The sequence below is a fragment of the Herpailurus yagouaroundi genome, unplaced genomic scaffold, assembly GCF_014898765.1.
Source record: "Herpailurus yagouaroundi ecotype Mexico unplaced genomic scaffold, PumYag 202, whole genome shotgun sequence".
NCBI classification, from domain to species: Eukaryota; Metazoa; Chordata; class Mammalia; order Carnivora; family Felidae; genus Herpailurus; species Herpailurus yagouaroundi.
Genome location: NW_024412433.1, coordinates 6,842,629 through 6,869,604, shown reverse-complemented (window position 1 = coordinate 6,869,604; position 26,976 = coordinate 6,842,629). Strand labels below are relative to the sequence as shown.

The window sequence follows — 26,976 nt, the reverse complement described above, 5'->3', positions numbered from 1 at the left end:
GTTTCTTTTAAAACTTGGAAGCTAGGTCCTCCCTCCTGCCTCCCTCCTGCCTTCCCACTGTTTTCTGGTGGTTTGCTCCTCTGAAGGGTTTCTCAGCTGGGGTTTGGGGACTCCATGGGAAACATACTCCCAGATGTCTATTTTTGTGGACTGTGTTTTATTGATGAATGATTTGGGCAAAATGTTTCTAAGGTTTAAACCTATGCTCCCCTCCTCTTTAGTAAGCGACTCTCGCAGCCTGCTGGAGGCCTTCTGGATTCTATCACTAATATCTTTGGGTAGGTTAGAAAACCTTCACCTTTCCTTGTTAAATGTGTGTGGATATTCATAAGTATTATGTAGGATTTATCACCATTTTAAATGTACACCAAAATTTCAGTGGTGCTGAGTAGACAGATGCTTTAATTTCAGCTTTTCACTTAGCTTCTTCCTTTTCTCCTCCATTTTCTTTATCTTACTCCCGCTGCGTGCTGATCTCTGGCCTTTCCTTTAGTCTGTCTGAGTCTCCCCTTCTGGGACATCACTCTTCTGATGCTGCCAGGTGAAAATACTACCCTCTCTTGGCCCGGCATGCGAGCGTGGCTCCTTGATAATCGTAATCGTGCTGATCACCGCTTCACCATCCCCCACCGCCCACCCCTCCCCGCCATGGTCGGATGTGCATGTGCACCCAGGCCGCTGTGCATGCTCCTAGGAGCGCTTCACCCTTTTGAGCAGGCGCTAGGTTGAGCTCTTTACCCAGCAATCACGCTCTCATCCCTCTCTCCTTTGGCATGCATTCGACTCCTCCTTGGCCACGGTGTACGTCGAGGGTGATTATAAGTAGGCATAGATGTCACCTTGAAGTCATCTTACAAAAATACAGATGAGCTCCCTCTGAGCGGGCAGTTACAGTGTGTTGAAAACATTTCACTGCAGTTTATTGACTGGGAAGCAATAGTTTGGGATTGCTTTTCAGTGTTGGGTTTTGGAGTCCATGAGTTAGCAAGCCGGAGAGTACAGGTATGTGCTGGAGATCTCTCCGGGTGTCATTTGGGTGAGGGTGCTTCTGATCGGGTGCATCACTCTGTGGTTTGGAGAGTCTAGGAGGGAGAAGAAGCTACTGCCAAAAGTCGTCTGTGAAGCCCTTCTGGGCGTTTGGTGGACATTAAACCCTGTGCAGTCCTAATAGTTTCCTTTATGTTACTTCTTAGGAGGCGCTCTGTCTCTTCCTTTCCAGTTCCCCAGGATAACGTGGATACTCATCCTGGTTCTAGTAAAGAAGTGAGGGTGCCAACGACCGCCATATGTGTCTTTGTAAGTATGGTTTAACCCCACTCCCAGCAAGCTTTGTATGGTAACAGAGCCTGACAGTTAAAGGATCCATTCTGTGCTGCAGCTAAGTTTCCTACCATTTTATTTGTAGCAATAGCGAGCTCTTGCGCCTGTTGGCTCTGTCTGAAGGAAGGGATTGATACATTTTGCTTAGGTTCAGGGGGCAGGATTTATTGTAACCGTTCTCTAATATAGGACTGGCTGAGAGAAATTGGTAACATGAGAGATGGGAAAAGGGAGAAGTGATTAGGGTTGGTGAGAAGTTACAGTCATGCATGTAATTGTCGTCACCAGTTGGCTTCCATCTAGAATGGAGATTCTGGTCAGTAGTCTGTTTTAGAAGGTCGATAAGAGCAGCTGTTTGCTTCATGAATCTGCCCACACCCGTGTGACTTGCGATTGTTAGGAGGAGTAAGGTTGGAAGCAGGAGACTGTCCTGGGCAGAGGCCACTCGATAGCTGGACTGTCAGCTGGAGTTCAGAGCTGGGTGCTAGTACCGAGGAGTAATTAGGTCCCCACTGGGGTGATTGAGCAGCACTGGGCCCAGCTTGGAGAAACACAGAGTACCTGGCTCAGGGCCAGCAGGCAGGAGGCTGGTGGGGACCGAAAGGCAGAGCAGGGCCCAGGTAGCTGGGCTGACTCTTGGATTGCATGGGGTGAGTTAGAAGAGCTCGCTTTCAGGGTAGAGAAAGACACGCTGTCAAAATGGGATGAAATTTATATGGGGGAAACTTTCAGTTCCAGGCATAAGGAGGAACTCGGGAGGTTTCCACACCGCAAACTGGTTGAGTGGTTTAACCACCTTGTATGTTGTCAAGGGAGTCTCCCTCTAGATGAGTTAAACTGAGACAGTCAAGACCCCTTCGGTTTCTCCTCCACCCCTGCGATTCCCTGACAGGCCCTAGGCACCCTGCGGAGGTCAGTGATGATTGGTAAAAGGTCTGATTGCACTAAACATCACAGCCCCTTCCCTGCCCTCACCTCCCAGCAGCCCATTGTTTCCTCCTGTCACATTTAAGTCATGTGTATGGGGTAATGGAGCAGCTGATAGTTTGGGATTCTGTCAGTGTGTGTTTCTGAGAGTGGACAGTTCACAGCTGACAAATATCCGACAGAACCAGCCGTGCAGGAGATTGAAGAGTGGCAGCTATGGGTGTGATGGTGCATGATCTCAAGTTTTCAATCTGAGACCTCCCAAGTAGAAAGCATAAAGAAGGAAAAGGAAGGGAGTCACATGGAGGCAAAAAAGGTTGGTCCCCCTACAGCTTTTCAGCAATTCAGAAGGGCTGAGGTGGGGGTGTCATCACCAGGGAGAATAATAGTAAGACAGTAATAAAGTGATGTTTCTATCGCCATCAGTTAATGGTCATGTTTCTGATAATATTTCAAGCATCTTTTTCAGTCCCAAGCAAATGTGACAGGTTCTGTCTTCCCAAAATGATGTTTTTGGCAAGTGATTAATGACTTGGCTTGTTTGTTCGTTGGTTGATTGGTTTGAAGTTTATTCATTTATTTTGAGAGACAAAGGGGGAGGGGCAGAGAGCGAGAATCCCAAGCAGGCTCGGTGCTCAGTACAGAGCCTGACGCTGGGCTTGATCTCACGACCCACACGATCGTGATCTGGGTCCATATCAAGAGTCAGATGCTTAATTGACTGAGCCACCCAGGCACCCCAGTGATCTACTACTTGTAATCCGTGTTTTCCAGTCTTTTTTTTTTCTCCCTTTTAATTATAGAGATTTTCAAATCCAGAAAAAGAACTTCCGGTACCATCATCTGTCAGGCAGCTCTAGTTACCCACGTTTGCTAGTCTTACTCTCTCGCCCACACACTTTACCGGAGCACTTTATTTTATTTTATTTTTTTTTCAACGTTTTTTATTTATTTTTGGGACAGAGAGAGACAGAGCATGAACGGTGGAGGGGCAGAGAGAGAGGGAGACACAGAATCGGAAACAGGCTCCAGGCCCTGAGCCATCAGCCCAGAGCCCGATGCGGGGCTCGAACCCACGGACCGCGAGATCGTGACCTGGCTGAAGTCGGACGCTTAACCGACTGCGCCACCCAGGCGCCCCTACCGGAGCACTTTAAAGCAGATTGCAGACGTCGTAGTTCATCCGCAAAGGTTGCAGCGTCTGTAGTCTTTTAAGAGAGGTTTTAGTGAATCTTCTCATATTATTTTCTCCCATCTTAGGAGAGGATGCTTTTTACTCCGCTTCCCTTCCCATCCTGAACACAGAAAACATGCCACCTTTTCAGATTATTTGTTCTAGTTTGAATGCCAGTCTCAAAAATTTCCCTGTGAAGAATTTAAATTCTCCCAAAGTAACACCTATTTTACTGAAGGCCTTCTGGAGGTCAGGCATGGTCCTAGGTCACAAAACCTGTGGAAGTCTTTTCCTGTATATGGGCAAACTGAGGCTTTGGGAAGCTAAGAAACTTGGCCGAAGTCACCCTGCTAGTACATATTAGAGAGCCATGTTTCCAGAACTGAATAGAATCCCCCTGTTACACTGATGTGTGTTGTAGCAGCAGGAATGGCATCCACTCGTATCAGGACTCCATGTTCAGATTACTCCTACTAGGAAAACCATAAAAGCTTTTTTTTTTTTTTTTTAAATCATGAGAAGTCATGCTGTACTTCCACTAGATAAAGAGTTTAGTGTGTGGCGTTAATATAATCTGGACCAAAAAAGAGGCAGTTAAATCAGAGGCTTACTTTTAAGCTATGAAGATCATAGAATATAGATTGAAATTGCATTTTTCTTAAGAAGAAATAAAATTAAGGCAAAGACCAACTTTAGGCGGTGAATCTACACAGATTTTGATTCCTTTTTAAGAAGGTTGCTCTGTATTTAAAAAATGGAACTGTAACTTACACGAATAAAATGGTAGCAGAGTCTCGGGGAACCCTAGGCTAGGAATCCAAGTTAGTTTATGAGTGATCTCCTTTATTTATGGATAAATGTCTAACACCTTTGGTTAGGCATCCAGAATGTTTGTTTGTATTGGGCTCGCTCTTCTCGAGAATGACAGTGATTGGGGTTGAAGCAGGGTGCTTGTCTTGCAGGACGCTCATGATGGGGAAGTCAACGCTGTGCAGTTCAGTCCAGGCTCCCGGTTGCTGGCCACAGGAGGCATGGATCGGAGAGTTAAGCTTTGGGAAGTGTTTGGAGGTGAGACCTGAAGAGTGAGAGAGGGAGGCTGTGTTGGGGACATCTGGTTGACCTTGTTTTCAGGCAATCTTTGAATTGTTCATCTTCTCAAAATATACAGTATTTTGTGTAAGGGATCATCTGACCAAAGCAGCATTACCATCTCAGACATTACAGCCAAGTGGCCGTTGCTCTGAGTTTTTAAGTAGTGACTAGAAAATGCTGTTAAGTTACAGATACGTTCGTGTTTGCATTTTCTCAGATACGTACTAGAATATTTTCCAAGATAGCACAGGTTTTAGAAGGAAAATAAAAAGTGTTAAAGTTTTAGACTTTATAATTAAACTACGCATTGAGCTAAAGTGTGTGCATTTAATAACACAAGTGGCCTTGGCCTGGGGGAAAATGACTGAGGTCATATCTAAGCTTGGGAAGAAAAAGAGGGGTGTATCTCCCAGGAAAAATGTATTTAACGAGCAGCTTATCATCAAGAGCCCAAAGATCAACACCCAGTCTCTTTGATTAGACCTTGTTTCCGAAGTGACCTCTGAGTACTCAGAAATGCAGTGGCATTAGAACAGGAAATGGGGCTTAATGAAACCATCTCTTAGACTTCTGAAGCTGGGGATAGCTCAGTTTCAGCATTTTGAGATTTAGTTAGCTACTCCTGGTTTTTTTTTTTAAATAAAGCAAGGTCAAGGGATACGGCTGAAGGTGTTAGTAAGAACCAGTTTGTCAAGTTTCTGCAGTTGTAGCACACGCACGCTGGCTGTCCAGCAGTGAGTAGCTCCAGGATGCCCTGGTCTCTACCGTTTTCCCCGATCCTCACAACAGCCCTGTGCAGTTTGAAAGGTACGTGTCGCCCCTACTTGACAAGACGAAAACAGGAAGACTCAGAGACCCTACTTGATTTGCGTTGTTGGTTTACATGGCTGATAACTGATCGGTGAGGCAAGGGAGGGGCACAGCCGGGACCTGACCTGGGTCCTGTGACTGCAGAGCCCTCGCTCTTCCCACTGCGGCCTCCCTTTAGCTGTAGAGCTGCTAAGCCTGTGTTGCTGCTTTTAGTGTGTTCAGAGCAAGAGCAATCTATTGATCCCTTTGGTTATAACAGATTATCAATAAAGCACCAAACTTGTGTGCTCTGCCCCCCACAAGAAAGTGACTCTAATTAAATTCCTGGCAGTTATAGCTATTTGAAGGCCATCAAGATTTGTGCCGTTTTACCCAGAAACACCTTATGAATGATAATTGCGGGAACTGTTGGGAAGACAACAGTAAAGCCATAGAGTAATAATGGAAATTTTATGAGATTTGGTTTTTTAAAATCTTAGGTAGATAGCAGTTTTTTGTTTTTAATTTTTTTATGTGTATTTATTTTTGAGAGCAAGAGACAGAGTGCGAGTGGGGGAGGGGCAGAGAGCGAGGGAGACAGAGAATCCGAAGCAGGCGCCAGGCCCTGAGCTGTTAGCACAGGGCCTGATGCGGGGGTCAAACCCACGAACTGTGAGATCATGACCTGAGCCAAAGTCGGATGTTCAGCTGAGCCACCCAGGCGCCCCAGTAGTCTGTTTTGATTGTGCCTTGTGATTAAATAAAAATCACCCTAGAAATATTTTTTACTTCTGAGTCAATAAAAGCACCTATAAGAAAATGAGAACCAACCTTTAGTAACAGTGTTACATTTTTGCTGCCGAAGAGGAAGTAAACGCTAATGGAAATTATGAAATAGTTTGAGGGGGTCCTGTTTTTTACCCTTTTAAAATATCAGAATAACTGCAGTTTCTGCCCAGTAGGAACATTTGTCCTTGCTCATTCTATAAAAAGCACAAGCTCCATTGGGAATTGTTTGTATAAATACTGTTGACGTGGCGTCCCTTGGTGTCTTCTAGATAAAAGAGCTTTGGTAAGGTCTTTTTGGTCATTTGAGATCATGTAGAATAGCATTTATTGATCCTTTCTTACATTTTGGCCTGTGTCAACTGCCAGAGAAGTAGACCGATATCTTGGGCATAAGCCAAAGAGATATTTCTTAGAATTTACAGTAATATTTTTGTAAAGATCTAAATAAAGACCTTAATTAGTGGATGTTGGCCTCTTTTTGACTTTTGAAAATCTAATGAAAGCTAGGATCAATAAAAGGCATTAAATGTGCTATACAGGTATTTTGCAGATAAATTCAGAAGGAGGGATTCGCGAAGCCCTCAGTAATCCTGACCCTAAATATTTGACAGCTCCAGACCAGTATTTATATCATAGTTTTTGCCAGTAAGAGAAAAGGCTGTTCTTTGTGATGTTCCCTATTTTGTGCTCCCCTTTTATGAATTTGATTTGAATGGTTCCCTAATTGTTTCTCTGGACTTGCCATCGTTAAGCTGCTCTTTAGAAAAGGAACTTAGTCACATCATCTTGAGACTCGTACTCTCACAAGTTTGTGCCTGCATCATTAAAGTTTCTGCGTGGGTGGCCAGAGCTGTGTGAAAGCAGGACCCGGGCACGTGGCTGGGCCTGTTGTGAAGGCGGCTGGGGAGAGGGGAGCATTGACAGGCAGTGGGATTGCCAGAATCTTAGGTTCCCAGAGACAGAGTAAGCATAAGGACAGATTCCAGAAACTCCAAACTAGCTTTACTGGCCAGTTACACAGAAATAAAAAAAGAAATTCTTTTCAGATCCGAATGAGAATTATCACATGGATCCTGAAAATTTAGTGGTCAGCTTCTACAGAAGGGATAGCTCAGTTGACGCGAATACTGATCAAACCCAAAGACGTATTTATCTGAATTAGAAACATTTTACTCAGAAGTACCAGAACTAAAACTCAGTCTCTAGGTGCATTGACATGTCTTTAAAATTCCCGCATCTACCTCTTTGTAAAGGGAATTAATGACTCTGAATTTCTTGAAAAGACCAACTGAATGCATGCGAACTGCTAAGCTCTGCGTCCATGTACACATGTACACATGCATCATCCTTCCAGCTGACTAGCTGTGTATTTGTCCTGCTATACTTAGACTCTGCGTCAGTGCAGGAAAGCTGCTGTTATGAGCCTGTAATTGGTTTCCATTGTGTTTCAGGTGCCCCATTGTAACTTCAGTATTGGCTTTACTCTTTCTTTCATTTCTTTCCTCAATCTTTCTTTTTTTTCCAGATAAATGTGAGTTCAAGGGCTCCCTGTCCGGCAGTAATGCAGGAATTACAAGCATTGAATTTGATAGTGCTGTAAGTATACAGTATCCGGGGAAATGGGTGAGCTTAGAAGGTCTTAGAAAAAATTTAAGACATCTGGTTCTTGGAGTTTAACTCAAATGGTTTGTCTGCTGTTCTCTATTTTTTTTTTTATTTTTTATTTTTTCAACGTTTATTTATTTTGGGGACAGAGAGAGACAGAGCATGAACGGGGAGGGGCAGAGAGAGAGGGAGACACAGAATCGGAAACAGGCTCCAGGCTCCGAGCCATCAGCCCAGAACCTGACGCGGGGCTCGAACTCACGGACCGTGAGATCGTGACCTGGCTGAAGTTGGACGCTTAACCGACTGTGCCACCCAGGTGCCCCTGCTGTTCTCTATCTTAAGTGATATCAGTGATAGGTCAGGATGCAGGTAGATTGTCAGTTCTTTGCTGGCTGTGACTATGATGAAGATGTGGGGGAGGGGGGTGGTCAGGTCTGCTGTGCCCCAGCCTGTCATTGTCTCTGCAGACTTGATAAAGGCCGTGGCTGAAGTCCCAGCGGTGCAGGTGGAGGGGAGAGGGGGTCTGGCCAGATGTATTGGAGATGCGTGGGTCTCCAAGGAGAGTGGTTAGGAGATTGAGGGAGGGAAGAGCCAGGGCCTCTGGGCTCTGCAGCTTGGACAGTGTTTAGAGAGCATTGGTATTTGGGGTTACTGAAGGGGGTGGTGGGAGCACTAGTGAACTCAAGAGGACAAGTTCCAGGCTGAGCTGGAGGGTCTGCAGCATTCTGATGGGATGGGTTTGAGCAGACTCAGGAGAAAAGTGGATTTACCAAAATTGGTGGGTTGACAGAATCCTGGGGATAACGGTTGGTATTCCACATCAAGTGTGCAGCTTTTAGGCATCTGAACCTTTCCTGGACCTGATTCTTGGGGAATTTGTATTGTGTGGACTGAGATCTTCTAATTCGTCTAAAATTTGTCTCCCCCCTCCCCACTCTCCCTCATTCCCATAGGGATCTTACCTCTTAGCAGCTTCAAATGATTTTGCAAGTCGAATCTGGACTGTGGATGATTATCGGTTACGGGTAAGACTCAATTAAGAAAGCTAATATCTCCAAACTTCCATGAGGTTCTCTAGGAACAAAATGTAGGAAAAGGCAGGTTGATTAATGAGGAGAATCGTGTTTTCCTGAAAATCATACTTGATTCCCTCTGCCCTTTTCCCTTTCTCCCTTGGGAAAATTTACATTTCCACATTATGTTCTTTCTTAGTCCAAGATTCAGTTTCAGAATATTTGCAGCAGGAAACCCTCACATTTCACATGAAAGTCTCCGTGTTCCTGTTCAGAACAGGTGCTTTGGGTATGTGTCACTTTTAGCTGAACTTCAGCGATCCTGACACCATTGTATAAATTGTGTTTGTTACGGGCTCTAAAACTTAATAATCACTTCACAGAGAATAGCTGAAAGTAGGACGTAGGAATGCATATGGATGCACTTAGGACAGCGATCATAACCAGGCTGGGAGACAGGTGTGAGAGAGAGGGAGAAGGACAGGTTTGGACGTGGAGGGGTTTGCCCTGGAACCCAGAGTTGCCAAGAAGTTGCTTGGCCTCTGCAACAAAGACCAAAACTTGATGGTTCTATCACTTTTGTTCTTTTTTTTTTTTTTTAAGTTTATTTATATTTGAGAGAGAGAGAGAGAGAGAGGACAAGCAGGGGAGGGACAGAGAGAGAGGGAGACAGAGCCCGATGCAGGGCCTGATCCCACGAACCGTGAGATCATGAGCCGAAACGAAGAGTCAGACGCTCAACTAACGGAGCCATCCAGGCGCCCCTGTCTTGCTTTTGTTCTAATGAAAAACAAGCAGCTTAATTTGGAGACGTTCCGTTTTTCTTCTTAAGCTTGAAGCAGTTTTCACATGAGCTCATGAAAGGCTGTTGACAGGTAAGGTGGAGGATGCACTTTTTATGAAGAAAAAGGCTTGATTCAAGCTTTCGTATGTCAGCCCCCATGAAAAGTAGGACATGATGTTAAAACCTCAAGATAAATCGCAGAGAGGTGGGGAGCTGCTGCAGAATGGTCCATTGGGTAGGTGCCGGTCGTCTGATTTGAAGACGCAGCCACGCGGCGGGAAGAATCTTCAGAAATGCACGGTTACCGCACCATGCAGGCTGTCCGTTTTCTTTAAGGAGCTGTATGGAAAATCCCCAGTACTAGATGGTAGTGGGGAGCTCCAGGGTGAGAATTCGTCATTCTCAGTTGAAAGAAGACCCAAGGCTGCACGTGCAAAGTGTGGGATGTGAGGGTGACAGAGATGATGTTCCCTTGTGAAAGCTGGAGAGCTTTCAGGCATGTTCTCGACTGAATGGAAGAACAGGGAGGTGGGCAGCTGGGCACCCGTGGACGGGGCTGGACTCTGCTCAAGCAGTGCTCACTGCTGTTTAGGCGTTTGCACAAGCTTTTCGTTCAGGCCCTATAGTTCTGCCCCCTCAACGCGGCCTAACCTGTTCTCGTGGCAGCATTGTAATCCACATACCGTGTGCTCTACTCTGCTCCCTGCCGATCACTTACTGGACATTTGGGACAGGGTTGAATACCTCTGGAGTCCTCAATTTGCCTAAAGGAAAAGGGATCTCTTCTGGAGTGGCTCTTACGTGTCAGGCCCAGCCCTGAGATGTGTTCTATACATTACTGCTTTTTAACTGCCACGCCAGGGGCACAAGGTGAGGTGAGTAGGTATGTGAGGAAACTGAGGCTCAGGCCCACAAAATTGCCTAAGGTCACACAGTTAACAGATGAGAAGATGCGAGTTGGAACTGAAGCCTGTACTCTTCTCTGTGTTTGATTGACCTGGATTATTCTAGTACCTCCGGAGACTGAGGTATAGCAAAACTGTCTAAGAGTGAAGAGGGACATACAGTCTTCCTTACATTGTAGGCCCTTGAGGAGAAAAGCAAAGAGTTGAGTTGTCAGCCAGTTGCGTAGGATGATATTGTTCATTGGTGGAAGAGTTCTGCTCAGGTGGGCGGAAATAAGAAAGGGACTTGGAGGCAGGAGCTAGACCTGGAAGACAGAGGTCACGATGTTGGCACACTCTTTTCAAGTGAGCTAGCTTACAGAGGTGGGCTGGGTTTCACTGGAGAGATGCTCACGGTGCTGGGGCACCAAGCCTAAGCTGGGGTTGCTGACAGGTTGGGGAGCTGGTGCCAGGATGGTTAGCCTCCTTCGCTGAGCTAGCTGGCTTTGAGGGCCTCTGGTCAGCTCTCGGTAAATGTGTGATGAAGATCGGGAGGCCTTTTTAAAGATTGTCTGTGCCCAGCAAAACCACATGAAACTCTTAACCACGCTCCAGGAAATAACGGGCTCCCTGTTGTAGGAGGTTCTGGCTTCTACATAGATAGACCCTAGTTAACAGAAGATATCGGAAGACATGAATGGAGGGAGCCCCACGTTCCGAAATTCAGGATCCAGGCCTTGGTCGGTATCTCCTTAGCTTTTATGATAAGGGAATGGTGTTTAGGAGAGACCAGAATGCAGGGAGCAATTGGTTGAGTGTTTACTGTAATAAAATCCTTGTAGCAAGGGTATCCTAGAAACAGCCTGGTATTGAAAGGAGTCCATGACAGAGGACTCCCTTGAATCAAGCAGATGTTTTAGACCCCCTTAAAAATCCGGAAGGTCAGTGCAAAACTCCAATGTGACTTGAGCAAATGGATTTGAAGAACCCACCTGTTCGCTTCCCTAATGTTGACGTGGGAAAGTAACCACAGTGACAGGACTGGCTTTGTTTCAGGACCTCCCTCCTCAAGGTGTGCATTTTTCTGGGGTCCGGTGCCGGCTTGATTGCGAGTCCGCCCTGAGGCACAGAGGCGCCTGGCAGAGCCCTTGCTCTGAGGGAGGCTCAGGCTGCTGTGACATCTGAACCCACTGCCCCATCTCTTAGGAGTCCTTGTTGAGAAGATGATGATATAAGCTGAAAGTGTTAAAATTAATGAAAAGAAACATCAAAAACACCGAAAGGATAAAAATTTTACATAAAACTGATCCATTTAAGAGAAGGACGTTTTAAATTATGCAAAAGAGCAAATGCTGTAGGAAGCTACATTCCGTACCCCGGAGAGCATGGAGGTGTGGCCTGTCAGCTGGATTTCCTCCAGGAACGAGGCTTGCAGCGGGCCAGACTTGGCCAACCTACGTACGAAGAGCCAGGAAGTAACAGTATCCCTTTTCTTTCTTCAAGGAGTCCATGAGTTTTATTCCGGGAAATTAGGGGAAGGCTGTGTGCTCGTAGCCATTCGTCGCAGCATCGTTTGCGATGACCTCGCGACTTCTAAAGTGATTCTAACCGTCCCATGTAACCGTGAGCACTCTTTGGGGGTGCGGAAGGGATGAGCGCCAGGGCCCCCGGCCGTGGGGCCTTGTGCTTAGGTCACCTTGTTTGGTCCTTACCCTGGGTGTTCAAAGCCAAAGCGTTGTGACCCCAAAGCCCGTGCACCTTCAGCTGTCACGTGAGAAACTGCTTGCACTATAATGTGAAAAGAGCAGTGGGTAAACTTCTAGGAGTACTTTGACATGAAATAGAAGAAAGTATTACGAACGTGGAGTTCACAAAAATGGGCGCGCTCGCACAGCCCATTCGTGAGCAGGGTCTCTCCAGTGTTGGCGAGCTGTGATTTTACTTCTGTAGTAAGAAAGAAATCAGTGAATGTGCCCTAAACTTTGGGTACTTTGTTGAAATAGTTCTTTGCTAAGAACTTAATTTCCATAGTGTGAGGAGGACCTTTCTGAGTGTTTTGTCTCCCCACGATTCGTACAGACGGGATGGTGTGTGCCGAGTGGCGCCGTCGCTCCTGAACCGTAGTGAATGGAAGCCTCGTTGCTGGAGTTGTCTTGATCTTACGAGCAGGATCCGTGGGAGGTTTTTACACAGCCGCAGCCACAGCACAGCTGCCCCCTGGCTGGCAGCAGTCGTACGATGCCGTTCCAGCCTCAGAGTGGGAGAGAGGAGTCTTGGAATCCGTGCCAGCTTCTCCCTTCCTGAGGGAGGACGCGCGGGCCTGCGTCTTCTGTTCCTGAGCTGAAGTGGCGCCGCTCCGCTGAGCAGGGAGGGAAGATTGGTTTGAAAAATTCCAGCACTAAACGTGTAACACAAAACTGAGATCTCCTCCTTGGGAGTTGGGGTTGAAACCCAGTAAGTTAGTTACCAGTTGTAGTAAGCGTATTAAAGCTTTGCTTTTCTTTTTTTTTCTTTATTAGTTAGATGGTTAGAAAAAAAAAACAAAACAACGAATACCCAGTGAGCCTTTGACAGTTTGCACACATAAGCATGTTGGCCCACACTGAAAAGAGGTCACCGATGAGTCGTGAGCAGTCAGACTCCCCGGCTCCCCTCCCCTAACCCTTGGCCTCCCGTGGGGCTCCGATAGTGCTGTGATGGGCAGGGGGGCTGCTGGCCCTAGGTGAGGCCTCAGTTCTGGGCTGCGTGGCCGGCACCCGACAGCCAGCCACAAAGGGGTTTGATTGTCGGGAGTACTGGTGTCTGTGGTTCCCAGCTGACTTTTCAAGCTGAGACCTCTGATTGAAAAAACCCCCCAGGGGTTTTAATTGTTTATTTAAAGAGTCCTGATGTTTCCTTTTGTAAATTATGCCTGCAGGGAACCTGTCCTGACTTTAAATAGGGTCTGGACTTTCAGAGGCACTGGGTAAAACCCAGGCTTTTAGAATTTTGTAATTTGATATAAGCCAGCTTTACAGAAAAGCTACGAGAGTCGAGAGTACTGCGGACTCGTGGCATCTGTCCCAGGGCTTATGTCAAAACGGTACTCCAGCTGCGTGTCCCATTGTTTTGAAGATGGAGGCGTGTGACGTTTGTGCTGCTTTTGTTTTGTCTTGGAATGTGCTGGGAGATTTCTCCTCTTCCTCTGGATACCTCACCCCTGGGCAGCACCGAAAGATGGACTTTCTGGATGTTTTGCCGCACTCCATGACGTATCCTTTGGTCTGAGTCTTCCTGACCAGATCTCTGTGTGTTTTGAGAAGCTGGCTCTCCCGACGTGGTGCGTGTGTCCCCCAAGGCTCACCCCTGCTGTGTTCTCTCCCCTAGCACACGCTCACAGGACACAGTGGCAAAGTGCTGTCTGCCAAGTTCCTGCTGGACAACGCGCGCATTGTTTCCGGAAGTCATGACCGGACCCTCAAGCTCTGGGATCTCCGCAGCAAAGTCTGTGAGGAAATCAGTCTCTCTGAATATATGTACGATTAGACGTTAACCGCGAGGTGTTTATTTCCACCCGAAAGCCTGCGTTTAGTGTGATACAGTTTGAATTGCAAGTCCGGTTTCATACTCAGAGTGGCATTGAGGTAGTGACAGCTTTTCACGTTTGAGATTTTGTTTAAATGAGGAGCTCTGGCTAGCTGGGGCGAGAGGGCAGCGCTGCTATGCGCACGGCCACCGAGGGGCCGCTGCCTGATCACTAACGTATGGTTTTCCTACAGGCATAAAGACCGTGTTTGCAGGATCCAGCTGCAACGATATCGTCTGCACAGAGCAGTGTGTGATGAGTGGACACTTCGACAAGAAAATTCGTTTCTGGGACATCCGGTATAAAACCTGAGAGCTCGGTGGAGGCGGCTGAGGGGAGGGTCTGTCTGTGGTGGAACTCTGGTGATGTTTTGTGTCTGGGTTGTGTTTTTTAAAGTCCCTGGAAGTGGCAGAAATGAGCTCCGAGTGCACACTTACCGTAATAGTTCCATAATTCTTTACCGTGAGGCAGACCGTTGCGTTCAGCGGTCACTTACGAGCGTGCCCTGTGCACTCACTGGGCCCTTTACCAACTGCCGCGCAAGCGAAGACGGACAGCTAGGTGGTTTAAAGCTGACACGCAAGCCTGCAGTGTTCTGAAGTAGAGCTGGGCACCTCTGTCCCAAGGATGTGAGAAAACACCAGTCAGGATGAGTCTGGAGCAGTGAGCAGGCGTCACATGGCAGAAAAGCTCACTGACAGACTCTCCAGACAGGACAGCGGGACGGCCTGGTGTGGCTGAGACGGCAGATCGGGCTGTGGGCAGACAGGACCAGCAGGTGGTAGGTTGGGAGCAGATCAGTGTTTGTAAATGACTTGACCCTCTGAGCCATCGGGTGTTTAAGGGAGGACTGCTCCTCATGCGCACGAGTGAGCAGACGGTGCTAGTGCTGTCTGGACGGTGTCCTGGGAACGGGGACCTCCTCCAGCAGTGTGGGAGGCAGGCGGGGGAGTGGATTTGAGGGAGAATCTGCATTTGGGGGGTGAGGAAGGGGAGAGTTGAAGCCACGCGGGGAACAATCGACAGATGCTGTGTTCAGATAAGGACATGACGTTTGTGCTTTCCAAGGGACATTTGGGTAAACCGAAGCAGAATTTTTGGGAAACGAGTCCTCGCGGGAGGACTCCAAAGACATGAGGACAGAGTTACTCAGCGGTGGCCCGTGAAACAGGAGACCGCGTTTTAGGGAGCCACCGAGGCAGGGTGGTCACAGATGGGGAGGGAGCCAGAGGGTCCTGTTGTTGGGCCATGGGTGGGGGAGCAGAGGAGTCTGAGGGCGAGGGGAGTCCAGTGGGACGAGGCCGGTAGGTTAGGAGGGAGGTCGCTACTGGTCCCAGTGAATGCAGGACAGTTGTGGAGGGTGGGGACGAGGAGCCTGTGCTTCTAGATGATGCTTAGGAAGGCCTGGTGTGAAGCTGGCACCTCCTGGGCAGCCCTTCCAAGTTGTATTCATACCCCTGGTTAGCCTCTTTGAACCTGAAACATGGCGTGTTAGTGTCGAACTGGGTATCGGGAATCTCCTGGTCCACCCGTTGATTGGACAGGTGAAGACAGACCCTGAGGTGCAGGGAAGGGCATCGGCTTGCCTCCAGCCACATGTTTAGCGACGATGAGATCAACACTGTTACTTAGCGTGGGTTTGGGGTAGGACATCATTTCATTGAAAGCTTACGCCAAAGTGACTACAGAAGGGTCCACACCTCCTTTGGCTGTATCACCCGACAGGGCCTTGCAGGATTGCCGTTCACAGCCCTGGAGTCCAGCTCCACACCTGGAATCACGCAGCCGGACTTGGGGGTCCCGGAGCCGAACTTTGTAAGGCAGGGAGCCCGTGAGAGGCCACACATGCATCCACGCACAGTACAGCATCCTGGACCCACCAGAGCAAGTTTTTGAGCCCTTGGGTTCGGCAAAGTGTTATCACTGAAAGAGCCTTAAACACATGATAGCCCTGCTCGGTTTGTGCCGGTCCGGAGCTCTGATTGGCACTCACATCATCCCCCAAATGAGCAAGGAAACGAGTTCTTCCCAGATTCAGAGTTCTGGTACTTAAAATATTACTGTAGAATTTACGAACAGAAAAAATAACAAAAGCAGCCACTGAGGCGATTTCTATAAGGTTGGAACATATTCGCTGTCCTTGAAGAGTACCGTGGTCCAGTCATTATCTTCTCCCCACTTCTCCGTGGAGCACGGCATCCTGGTGAAAATGGGCAAGTTCTGACACTTCTGTGTCCCGTTTTCTCAGACTTCCCTTCCCTTTTGTAGATCGGAGAGCATCGTCCGGGAGATGGAGCTGCTGGGCAAGGTCACTGCCCTGGACTTAAACCCGGAGAGAACCGAACTCCTCAGCTGCTCTCGCGATGATCTTCTAAAAATCATCGATCTTCGAGTAAACGCCGTCAGACAGACGTTTAGGTAACTGGACCCGTTGGTTTGGGTTGCATTTGAATCTTGCCAGTTTCCTGGGGGGGGGGGGGGGGCCCACGTGAACACCAGAGGCCCTGGCCCTGCTCATAAGTCCTGAGTGCGGTGAGCTCTTGGGGTAACAGTGCTTTGTTGGTTGCAGCGCCCCTGGGTTCAAGTGCGGCTCTGATTGGACCAGAGTTGTGTTCAGGTGAGTGGTGGCGCTCCTCCCGCCTCGACCCTCGTCCCACCCCCCAACCCAGTGCATCCCCAGGGGGCCTTTGCACACCCTCTCACCCTGAGGGAGTGTCTAAGAGTGACCTGTATGTAAGCTCATCACTAGGGGTCATTATCACCATCTCCTTCCTTTCTGGTGTCCTAAGAACTGTTTGAAGGCTTCTGGGGAGGGTGGGCGACTCCCCGGGACAGCGCCGGGCAGGCTGTCTGGAGAAGGGCAGCCCCTTTGCCTAGCTCAGGCTCTGCCTGTGTGGCGCTTCTCCCGCAGGACGCTGAATCGGGGGTGGGCGGTTGACACCTTATCTGGTCTTCCGTGTTCTCCAGCCCTGACGGTGGTTACGTGGCAGCGGGCTCGGCTGAGGGCTCCCTCTACGTCTGGAGCGTGCTCTCGGGGAAAGTGGAGAAGGTCCTTTCAAAGCAGCATGGGTAAGGTGAACCCTCTTAACCCCCTGCGGTCGTAAGCAGGTCCTGTGACCTGTGACCCAGGGGTCCTTTCCTCTTCGGGCACGGACCTGAGTCAGCCCTGTGAGGGCAGCGTGCGCTCACTTGCTCTGCCGTGAGCTGGGTCGGTGGAGAGAAGCTGGGGCCATTTGTGCAGTACAGCGGAGGGCGGCGTTCTGCTTATTGGTGTCACGGGCTGTTTCAGTTAGAGCCATTCGAGTAGTGGCTGCCGGAGAGAGGTTGGGGCGACAGTCTGCCTTCCTCATTAACTGGCCCCTCCTCTCCGCCTCTCCTCCCTTCTCAGCCCCTTTGCACAGGAAACTGACTGCTTGTAAACACTGATTTTCGCGTGCTATTTTTCAGTCTTCCCCCGGCCTCCTTTAGGTCTTAGCTTTGTTCTCCACCCAAGCTCACTGCTAGTGAGACACCGGGCTTTCCTCCGTCACCACCTCTCTCCGCCCCCAAGAGCAGTGGCCACTGCCCGCCCCTCAGCCCCCCGAGGCTCTCGTCTGAGGGTACGAGCTGTCCCCTTGGGGTAGTAGCCTTGATAAGGCCTGGCTCCTTTCGTTCCTAAACCGCTTCCGAAAATACAACGCAGGGTTCCTTCGGGGTTTTTGGCACGTTAGTAAGGGCCTGCCTGTGAGTGGGAGCAATACTGCCAAGTAAACCAGGCCCTGGAAAAGGCCTTGCTCCCTGAACGCGAAGGGGACCTAGTGTTCAGTTCACCGAGATCTCACACATGTTCCGACCTCTCCCTTTGAAGCTCGTCCATCAATGCAGTGGCGTGGTCCCCCTCCGGCTCCCACGTGGTCAGTGTGGACAAAGGAAGCAAAGCTGTGCTGTGGTCAGAATATTGACGGCACCTCCTCGAGAGAGAGCAGAGCCGAAGCTGGAGACGCACGCAGGCTCCCGCAGCTCTGTCCTGGTGGGGGGTGTGTTGGGTGTAGCTTTGACCGCCAGTGGAGAGCCCGAGCCACGTGGCGCAGTGGCTTCCTTTGCACGGGATTTCCGAGGATTTGGGCTGAGGTCTCTACGGCCTGAAGGAATAACAGTGCAAGAACCTGACCCTGTAGTCACTTAGCAGAGGTGCGAGTTCTTGCCCTGATTCGGTGGGAAACACTACTGGCTCTGATCTTCCATACCTCAGTGGGGAGAGCGGGGACACCTACCGGTTTCCTCGCAGGCCGGCAGTGCCGGGAACACCCCACACACCTGGGGTCGGTTCTCCCTCCAGGCTTTCTCCCGACCTTCTACGGTTGGTTCTGGCCGAATGCATGTCCTGTCACCCTGGGGTCATTTTCCTGGTGAACTCGCTTTAATCATTGGATTAACAGAAACCCAAACAGGATTACCCCTGTCCTCAGCTGCGGGGGCTGCCCTGATTTCTGAGGAGACAGGACTGTGGTCCCTCCCCGTTGGTCTGTGTCATTATTACGAGGCTCTCACTCTGATCTCATCTGATTACTGTTGGAATTTCCTTAGCTCTCCCAAACTGTTCTTAGAAAGCCTCTGTTCTTCAAAGCTTCGGGCGTCCTTTCTCCCCAACAGTACTATATACTAATTTCTCAGTCAGGAGAGAAATCCCAACTTGGTTAAAAAATACTTTTTGGAGGCGGGAGAGGAAGGGTGCAAACCTTCTTCCAGGAAAGTGTGCTGCAGGGGCAGAGTGTATTCCTGTGTCCGTCTGTAGACTCCCAGAAAGTGGGTGCACGCCACCTTCCAGGGGTGCCTCGCTTCTACCCGCGGGTGACGAGGGATTGGAGGCCTCGAATGTATTCGCCTGGAGCCGGTAGTTCCAGGTCACTGCCCTTTTGCCAAGCCTACGTGCAATAGCCCCTCGGTGCTTTAGTGCGAGAAGCCCATTCCAAGAAGCATGGGAATGTCATCTTTAGGTTTCAGGAGTTATGAGCAAGGCCGGGGGCAACTGGCCTGTGGCTTTCTTTTTTGTTTGTTTGTTCGTTTGTTTTTTTTTTTACACATTTATCCTTACTATTTTACCTGTGTATATCATTTTAGTTTTTGAGTGACTGAAACACCAATACTTCTATCACCTTTTAATTTGCACTTTATATTTTTCCTTCTGCACTTGTTCTCTGGACAGCTGTGGGTGACGAGAGCTGGAGCTGGGTGAGGAGGGGGCCGCCGCCGTCCTCCCTCTTTCCCCGGCCCTCCTCCCCCCATTTCAGCTTGCTCCAAGAGCTCAAGGGGAGGTGGAATTCATAGGCCAGGGCGCAGCTGTTATTTATTTAATTATGTTGCCCAACAGAACTTGATTGTAAATAAAAAAAGAAATCTGTTCTATACTTTTCAAACTCTGTGTCTCTTGGTGGTTATTTTATTCTCTTCTGTCCTTAAGAGAAAAAGCTGTTTCTTTTATCTCTTTTCCTGGTGTTTGTTCATTTGTAAATAACAGCTAGTGTTCTTCTGGAATCTCTCCTTGTCATTCAGCATTTAAGCCCAAATTGCCACTGCCTGAAAATCAGCATTCCGGTTTCACGTCACATGTGAGTCTTAACCCGACAAAAGGTCTCCTGCATCTGGGCATCTGTCCTTCCGAGAGCCCAGCGCGCCGACGAAACTCCCGCCGTCAGCTCAGTGCTGTGGCAGATGTGAGCCTCCAAGTTCCTCACCGGAGACCTTGCCTGTAGGATTGGCGACGAGCTATACCTGTCTCCTGTTGGTCTCTGGCCTCTTCTTTGCTGAAGGGGCATGAGTTACCTCACAGAGGAGTGATTTGTTCGTGGGCACTCTGGTCTCTAGCAAGCAGCCTAGTGCTAGGACGAGTCCTGACGTTCTGGAACCCTCCCTGAGAGACTGCTGTCCGGTCTGCTTACCGCTGCATTTACTGAGGGGCCTGCCAAAGTCCATTTAGCCCAGCAGCTGGGCTTGGGATTCCGTCACGATCTGAAGTCTCAGAGGCAGCCAGCAGCCTCCAAAGAGCTGAGAGAGCCCTTTGTAGCTCTTTGTACTCACTTTCAAGGAGGTGAGTCATTCTCAGAAGAGGCCTCAAGTAAGCATTGCAGTAGCCTCCGGTTATCCTGTTTTCTTTGAACTTGCAGGGAAGCTTGGCTGCTCTCTACTTTGAACAGAGATGCTTCAGTTTGAGGTCCGTCCACACCGTGAAGCTCTCTTCGGGTCCCTTGACTGCCAGGGCTGAGCTGTTCAGTGTGCGGGCACCCACTGCAGTGGAATAGGATTTGTACCCAGTTCACAGTCCTGATGCTCCCGTCTGTCAGATCTGGGGCCCTGCCCCACTGCTGCGGCTTCTGCTGGCAGGGGTGTGGGGTGGGCGCAGTTTTCCCGTTTCCCAGTTGAGTCTGGGTGGTCGGAGCTGGTACGCTCCTGTGGAAGCGGTGTCGGCTTTGATCCGGACATTAACATATCTCAGAAGTTGATTGTTTTGACATATTTTTTAGATGAACTTCTGTTCCGTAGGTCGTTTCCCCAAATAGTGTGATAAATCAAGCTCGGTGCCTTAACTCGTAAAGCACATACTGTGTACACGCTAGTCTTTGTCCTAGAAATCTTGCAAAGCCCCTCTGCGTCTTTCACCTTTCACGTCGTGGCTCACAGGTTTTGTATGGATGCTGGCGTAAGTGGGCGAAGCTGCTCTCAGCTGGGAGGGGCCTGCCTGCCCCCAGGGGTGAGCTGCTTGGGAAGTTCCACATTGCTGAGTGTACCAGGGTCTTCACATGCATAGCACGACCGTGCTCTTAGAGAACTGGACGTTTTGAAAGGTGCACTTGAAACTCCTCACACTTGTGGCCACCGGGAGAGAGAGCAGCCATGATGAAACGCCCCACACACGAAACCACAAACGTTTCTGGATTTCTGCGAGATCTTGGGTGGTCATCAGGAGCCTGTGGCTCTCAGATTCTGTGATCTCCCAACCGCATCCCGTGTCACAAGTCGGGGCGTTTCACAGCTTGGCAAGAAGGCGTTCTAGGGTCCTGACCCCTAGTGGGCGCCATTGCCTGCAACCTGCCTGCTCCTCCAGGCCCGCGGGCTCGGCCCCAGGCTGGCCGAGTTGGTTGATGCCTTTACTCCACTACATCTCTCCTCTTGTGCCCTACTGTAATTCCCACTCGGTAGAAATCCCAAATTTGCAAGCCAATAATAAACTTTGGAAATCTTGAGTTAAGTGAAATGTACCCATTTGTTAGAAAATGGAGAGAAATGGGTGTGATCCAGTAACATTGGTCTCTGATCAAAAAAATTATTTTTAACCTGCTTTATCTCGGCAAAATTTGATTTTCGTACCTCAGGAAGCTCTGGCTTTCATAGCACAGCCCTACTGGTTTCTGTCTGTGCCTCCCAACCCCTCCCTGTCTTCCTTCCAGATACTTTTTCCATACGGTTTGTGCTCTAGCTGGGCTGTGCTCCTCGAACACTCCCCTTCTCTCTCAATTCTGCCCAGGGCTATGCGGCCCTCATCTAGCCCTGACTGACTGGCACAGGGCACAGTGAAGACACCCACATCCGGGTGGATCCAGAACCTGATGAGGCTAGAAGAAGTCCCGGTGCCCCTCCCCTTGCCCGGCCCCGTTTCCCCCCCCCCCCCCCCCCCGCAGCTTTGCCGGAATATTTGACAGCAAACTTAAAGCATGTCATTTTCCCCATAAATCAGCATGCATCGTCCCAAGCTAACCAGGACACTGTGCTGTAAGTTACACCTCGTAGAATTAACGGGAACTCCATGTCCCTGACTATCCAATGTATATTCGAATTTTCCTGATTGTTTCAACAATGGCTTTCTTATGATTGGCTTGTTTGGATCAGGATCCAGTTGGCTTTCACTGCATAACAAACTACCTTAAAAAGTAATGGTGTGAAGCAACCATTATTTCTTCCGATTCTGTGAGAGGGCTGGGCTGGCCCAGTTGAGGATGAATAGTAGAGGGTGGCCTCACGTCTGGCGGGCAGCTAGGAGAACACGGATGACGCACCAAGCATGCATGCGTCAGTGTGCAAGCACTTGTCACTCTGCCTGGGTCGCCTTTGTCACATCCCATTGGCCAGAGCAGATGGCACAGGCATCTGCCTGAGTGTGGGGCGCCGCATGGGGACAGGAAAGGGAATTAATTGTCCACAGTAAGGCCACATTCTGTTCTCCTCTTCGGTCTTTTTTATTCTAGGACAGTATCTGTTGCAGACTTCTTTCTATGCCGCATGCTGGATTTGGTTGACTTTGCTCATAGAGGCAGTACGTGTGTCCCACGTGGGAGCAAGCAGCCCTGCATGTCGCTGTGTGCCAGGCTTCTGTGAATTTGCTCTGGCCCTAGATGTGGAGAGGAGAGCAGGTGAATTTGGGCTCTAGGCTTCCTTCTCCCAGAGAAACAGACTTAGGAAACCACAGTTATGCTTGTAAGTCAGGCCAGGCAGCACGCAGGCTGGACACAATCTGGTTTCTGGTCAGGAATCAGAAGTGTGTTGATCCCTAGAGGACACGCCCAGATGGTTCCAAGAGCCTGTGAGTAAAGTCTCAGGAGCAGCCGTATCCTGGACCCCCAGGCAGTGCTTGGCACAGTGGGCACTTGGTCACGTTTTTATTTAGTAGGATTGAGTCAGCAAAAAGCAAACCAGACAGCCCCCAAAGGGGGGCCAAAGGGACAAGAGAGGAGGAGGGATGGAGAGTAGTTAAAATCTAGGAATAAACCACAGAGGAAGTGGAAGTGTTGTGTAGAAGCTGTTGTGTGCATGTAGGTGTAGGTTTGGGGTCACAGTGCAAAACGTGTACTGTTTTTAGATGTATTGAAACTCACATAAAATGAGCCATTTTAAAGCAGATTCACACTGGACAACCACCACCCCTATCTAATTCCAACCAAAAAAGGGGGCATTTTTGAAACCAGGTTTGTGTCTTTTTTCCAAACTCTTTTGATCTAGAGCAGTTGATCTACCTGAAGAAAAGCGTGCGCCCTTGTCTTAGCTCAGGTTGCTTTAAGGAAACACCACAGACCAGCTCAGACAGCTCAGGCAACAGATACTCCTTTCTCCCACTTCTGGAGGCGGGAAGTCTGAGGTCAAGGCACCGACAAGGTGGGTTCCATCCTGCAGCCTTAGCTTGCAGGTCACTGCCGTGCACCGCGTGCTCGCCTGACTTCCTGCTGCACTTGCAGAGTGGAGAGTGGGTGTCTCTTACAAGAATGCTAATCCTATCAGATCAGGGCCCCACCCTCATGGCCTCATCCAACCCTGATCACCTCCCAGCGCCCCATCACACAGGGTGGGGGGGTGGACACAAACTTAATCCATAACAGTACTCCCCTCGGAAAGGCATCTTCCTCCGTGCAATCCGCGTCACGAGGAAGCTGCTCAGTTTGTGGTCGGCTCCAAAATCTTGTGTTGAGGCAGCTTCGTGACCCCTGAAGGACCCTCTGGTATTGGGACCCACGTGGCGTGGTCAGGGTGAAGAAGCCCCCGAGGCACATGTCATTGGCCTCTCGTGGGAGAGGACAAAGGGAAGTGTTGGCCAGGATCCCCCTGCCTCCACTCTGCACGGGACTCGCCTTCTATAGGACTCACCTGCACATTCGATGCATCTCCCCAACTCTGCGAGTCAGGAGTCTGTAGGTGGCAGGCCGAGGCCCAGCTACCTCCCCAAGGTCGCAGTGGACCCATCCGTAGGCCACAGAGCCCAGGACTCCAGTCTGGGGCTGTTTGTACCACATGTCTCCTTTACATGGAAACCTGGAGCGCCAGGTACCATTCCCTACATGACGCCTCAGCACGGACATTCGAAATCTGCGTAAGGGTGGGCCCCTGGCATGGTGAGAGGGTTTCAGTGCCCATGAGGAATGACCATCTGTGTCCTGATCATGAAAGAGTCACACGTAGAAGATACTGGATTAACTTGCAGCAATGAAGAGAGGTGGAAGGGAAGCTGAATCCTTCCTAACAATTTCCCCATGGATCACACACAGTTTGAAAGAAAGGTGGTAATGATTTCCCCATCCCTGGAAGCATTCAGCCACTTCTTATTGTGGATATAGAGTAGAACCAAGCTAGGGGTGGAGTGTGGCCTACATCCTTTTTTTTTTTTTTTAATTTATTTTGAGAGAGAGCAAGCAGGGGAGGGCGGAGAGAGGGGGTGAGAGAATCCCAAGCAGGCTCCGCACTGTCAGCACCGAGGCTGATGCAAGGCTTGAACTGACGAACCACGAGATCGTGACCTGAACCAAAACCAAGAGTCGGACGTTCAACCGACTGAACCACCCAGGTGCCCCTGGACTACGTTCTTTTCCGAGGTGTCTGCCCAAACCCACAGGATTCCATTTATGGTTTCAGATGCTCTAAGCCAGCCTGACCTAGAACAGCTGTCTGTTCTTTAGGTCAGTTGACCAAGAGGTGCATGTTGGAATTAAGGTGGCTTTTAAAAGCTCTTGATTCCCTGGCAGTCTTCGTAAATCCAGTAGACCCCAGTCTTCTCGGGTCCTCTCTGCTTCGGTGAAACCAAGGCAATGAGGACACAAGGTTTTCATGTTGTAGTTGACGTTTAGCGGAGTATGCCAGTGTTCCTTGCACATGTGCCCTCGTAAAACCCTAACACGATAACCTAGCCCCAAAGCCCATAAGCTTCTTAAGCTGAACATCCCCAGCCTGGTGCTGCGTCTGGTACTGGGAAGGGGAAGCCCAGGGCTTGTAGCTTCGTGGCACCGGACGCCGACTCCAGAGAAGCTGGCATTGCTGTCGCCAGTGGTTCCCAGACGGCGAGCGTTCAAAGAGCAGTCAGTTTCCAAAATAACTAGAGAAAGGTTGACAACTTTTTCTTTGGGCCAAGTAAGGATGTTTTTTTTCTGAACTACCATCTACTCTAATCTTTATTTTATAAGAAGGAGGACATTTTGTTCTTACGCTTAGCAGCTGCATTCTGAAACATTTATGAGTAAAGTGTCATGATGTCTGCAGTTTACTTTCACAGGGTTCCAAAGGAACAAGCAATAGACAGGTGGAGCACACACAGGGAAGTGTTCGTTGTCAAAGCCCAGTGTTGACTGTGTGGGTGTCGCTTGTATTATTCCAGCTTTTCCCTACATTCTAAACTTAATAGATTTCAGAAAACGCAAAACTCATGGCAGATCAGTGGTTGCCGGGGACTGGGGAGGTTGGTGGAGAAGTTGATTGAAATAGGGGCCAGGGAACTTTTGGGGGTGATGGCAATGTTCTGTCTTGACCATAGTGGTAGTTAAGCTCCTCAAACGGCACACTTTAAAATGGGCAGACTTGGGGCAACTGGGTGGCTCAGTCGGTTAAGCGTCCAAGTTTGGCTCAGGTCATGATCTCATGGTTTGTGGGTTCGAGCCCTGCATTGGGCTCTGTGCTGACAGCTCAGAGCCTGGAGCCTGCTTCAGATTCTGTGTCTCCCTCTCTCTCTGCCCTTCCTCAGCCCATACTGTCTCTGTCCGTCAAAAATGAATAAAAATTAAGAAAAAAAATTTTTTAATGGGCAGATTTACTTGTGTGTAAAGAATGCCTCAATAAAGAGAGAGAGAAAAAGGACATTTTAATATCCAAAAGCTGAGAACTTCATAACCTTAGGATAATTTACATTGAATGCATTTGGCTCCATGACAAAACTTAAAACAGCGCCCTTCTTTTTCTCATTTTTCTGCCAAGCAGAGAAAAATTCATCACAGACCAGAGGCTGGGAACGACTACCAGAGACTCCATTTCCCAAAAAATGAGGCCTGGTATCCGGCCCACCCCCAGTTTTTCCCACCTGCCAGGCGTCGGCAGGTCAGCAACTGAAGTCTGCCAATCTGCACCCTCCCAGCAGCCTGGTGCTAAGAGAACGGGCGTCCCAAGAGCACCCACAGCTGCAGGCGGGTCCCAGGTGCTGCGGCCACCGCTCAGGGCAGCCCTTCTGATGCAGACGCTAAAAGAAGCACCCTGGTCATTTGCCTTTCTCTTATGTGCGTGGTTTTTTTTGTTGTTTTTTTTTAATTTTTTTTTTTTTTTACGTTTATTTATTTTTGAGACAGAGACAGAGCATGAACAGAGGAGGGGCAGAGAGGGAGGGAGACACAGAATCTGAAACAGGCTCCAGGCTCTGAGCTGTCAGCAGAGAGCCTGACACGGGGCTCGAACTCACAGACTTCGAGATCATGACCTGAGCCGAAGTCGGACACTTAACCGACCAAGCCACCCAGGCGCCCCATGTGTGTGTTTTTAAGGGGAAAAAAAAAAATCAGAGATTCTTTTAAATTTATGACAATGTTATATTTTAACTATTCCGCTATGGGAGAAGTAAATGACTCTTGGAGAAAAAATTTTTAAAATAGGTGAAACCAGGGGCGCCTGGGTGGCGCAGTCGGTTAAGCGTCCGACTTCAGCCAGGTCACGATCTCACGGTCCGTGAGTTCGAGCCCCGCGTCAGGCTCTGGGCTGATGGCTCAGAGCCTGGAGCCTGTTTCTGATTCTGTGTCTCCCTCTCTCTCTGCCCCTCCCCCGTTCATGCTCTGTCTCTCTCTGTCTCAAAAATAAATAAACGTTAAAAAAAAAAAATTTAAAATGGGTGAAACCTGACATACCCACCACACAGAGACCACTGTTAGTTCCTTATACGTATCCTTTCAGATTCTGCATATTAAACATGCATATGTGTGTATACACATATAGGTACAAGTTTGCATAGGTGCATAGGTGTGTGTTTGCAAGGTGTGATCATATTATGCATGCCATCCTATGATCTTCTTTGTGCAGTCACTAGCTCTCCCTTCTTATTCCAGATATTTCCGTCTTACCTGCCACCTAGACCATATCCAGATTTTCCCAGTAGACCCAAAATGTCCTGTAGATCCGGTTTTTCCGATTGGGGATATGCAGTCTGGGACCACACGTTGCATCTGGAGGTTGGGTCCCTTACGTTTTTTGATCTAGTACCTCCCTTTTCTGTGTCATTGACTCAGGAAAAGACATCAGCCACTTTTCCATTCATCTAGTCACTC

The 26,976-nt window shown here is 49.2% G+C and overlaps 1 protein-coding gene and 2 non-coding genes across 5 annotated transcripts in view; all 3 read left to right on the top strand.

Moving 5' to 3' along the window:
- Positions 1 to 19,341, top strand: part of ATG16L1 (autophagy related 16 like 1) — a 36,715-nt gene extending 17,374 nt beyond the window's left edge. Inside the window, exons 8-19 of one of the 3 annotated variants that reach the window (XM_040450643.1) lie at positions 222 to 278; positions 494 to 541; positions 1,194 to 1,296; positions 4,384 to 4,489; positions 7,617 to 7,687; positions 8,653 to 8,724; positions 13,747 to 13,867; positions 14,139 to 14,244; positions 16,214 to 16,363; positions 16,515 to 16,562; positions 16,913 to 17,014; positions 17,793 to 19,341. In XM_040450643.1, coding sequence (XP_040306577.1) covers positions 222 to 278; positions 494 to 541; positions 1,194 to 1,296; positions 4,384 to 4,489; positions 7,617 to 7,687; positions 8,653 to 8,724; positions 13,747 to 13,867; positions 14,139 to 14,244; positions 16,214 to 16,363; positions 16,515 to 16,562; positions 16,913 to 17,014; positions 17,793 to 17,886 — 1,078 coding nt within the window. In that variant the 3' untranslated portion in view covers positions 17,887 to 19,341. The remainder of the gene's footprint in view (positions 1 to 221; positions 279 to 493; positions 542 to 1,193; positions 1,297 to 4,383; positions 4,490 to 7,616; positions 7,688 to 8,652; positions 8,725 to 13,746; positions 13,868 to 14,138; positions 14,245 to 16,213; positions 16,364 to 16,514; positions 16,563 to 16,912; positions 17,015 to 17,792) is intronic. The other 2 variants (XM_040450644.1, XM_040450646.1) reach the window with 2 other exon arrangements.
- On the top strand, positions 2,232 to 2,506 carry LOC121014534 (small Cajal body-specific RNA 6). Its single transcript, XR_005783266.1, has one exon.
- LOC121014535 (small Cajal body-specific RNA 6) lies at positions 12,992 to 13,216 on the top strand. Its single transcript, XR_005783267.1, has one exon.
- Positions 19,342 to 26,976: the final 7,635 nt, after the last annotated feature.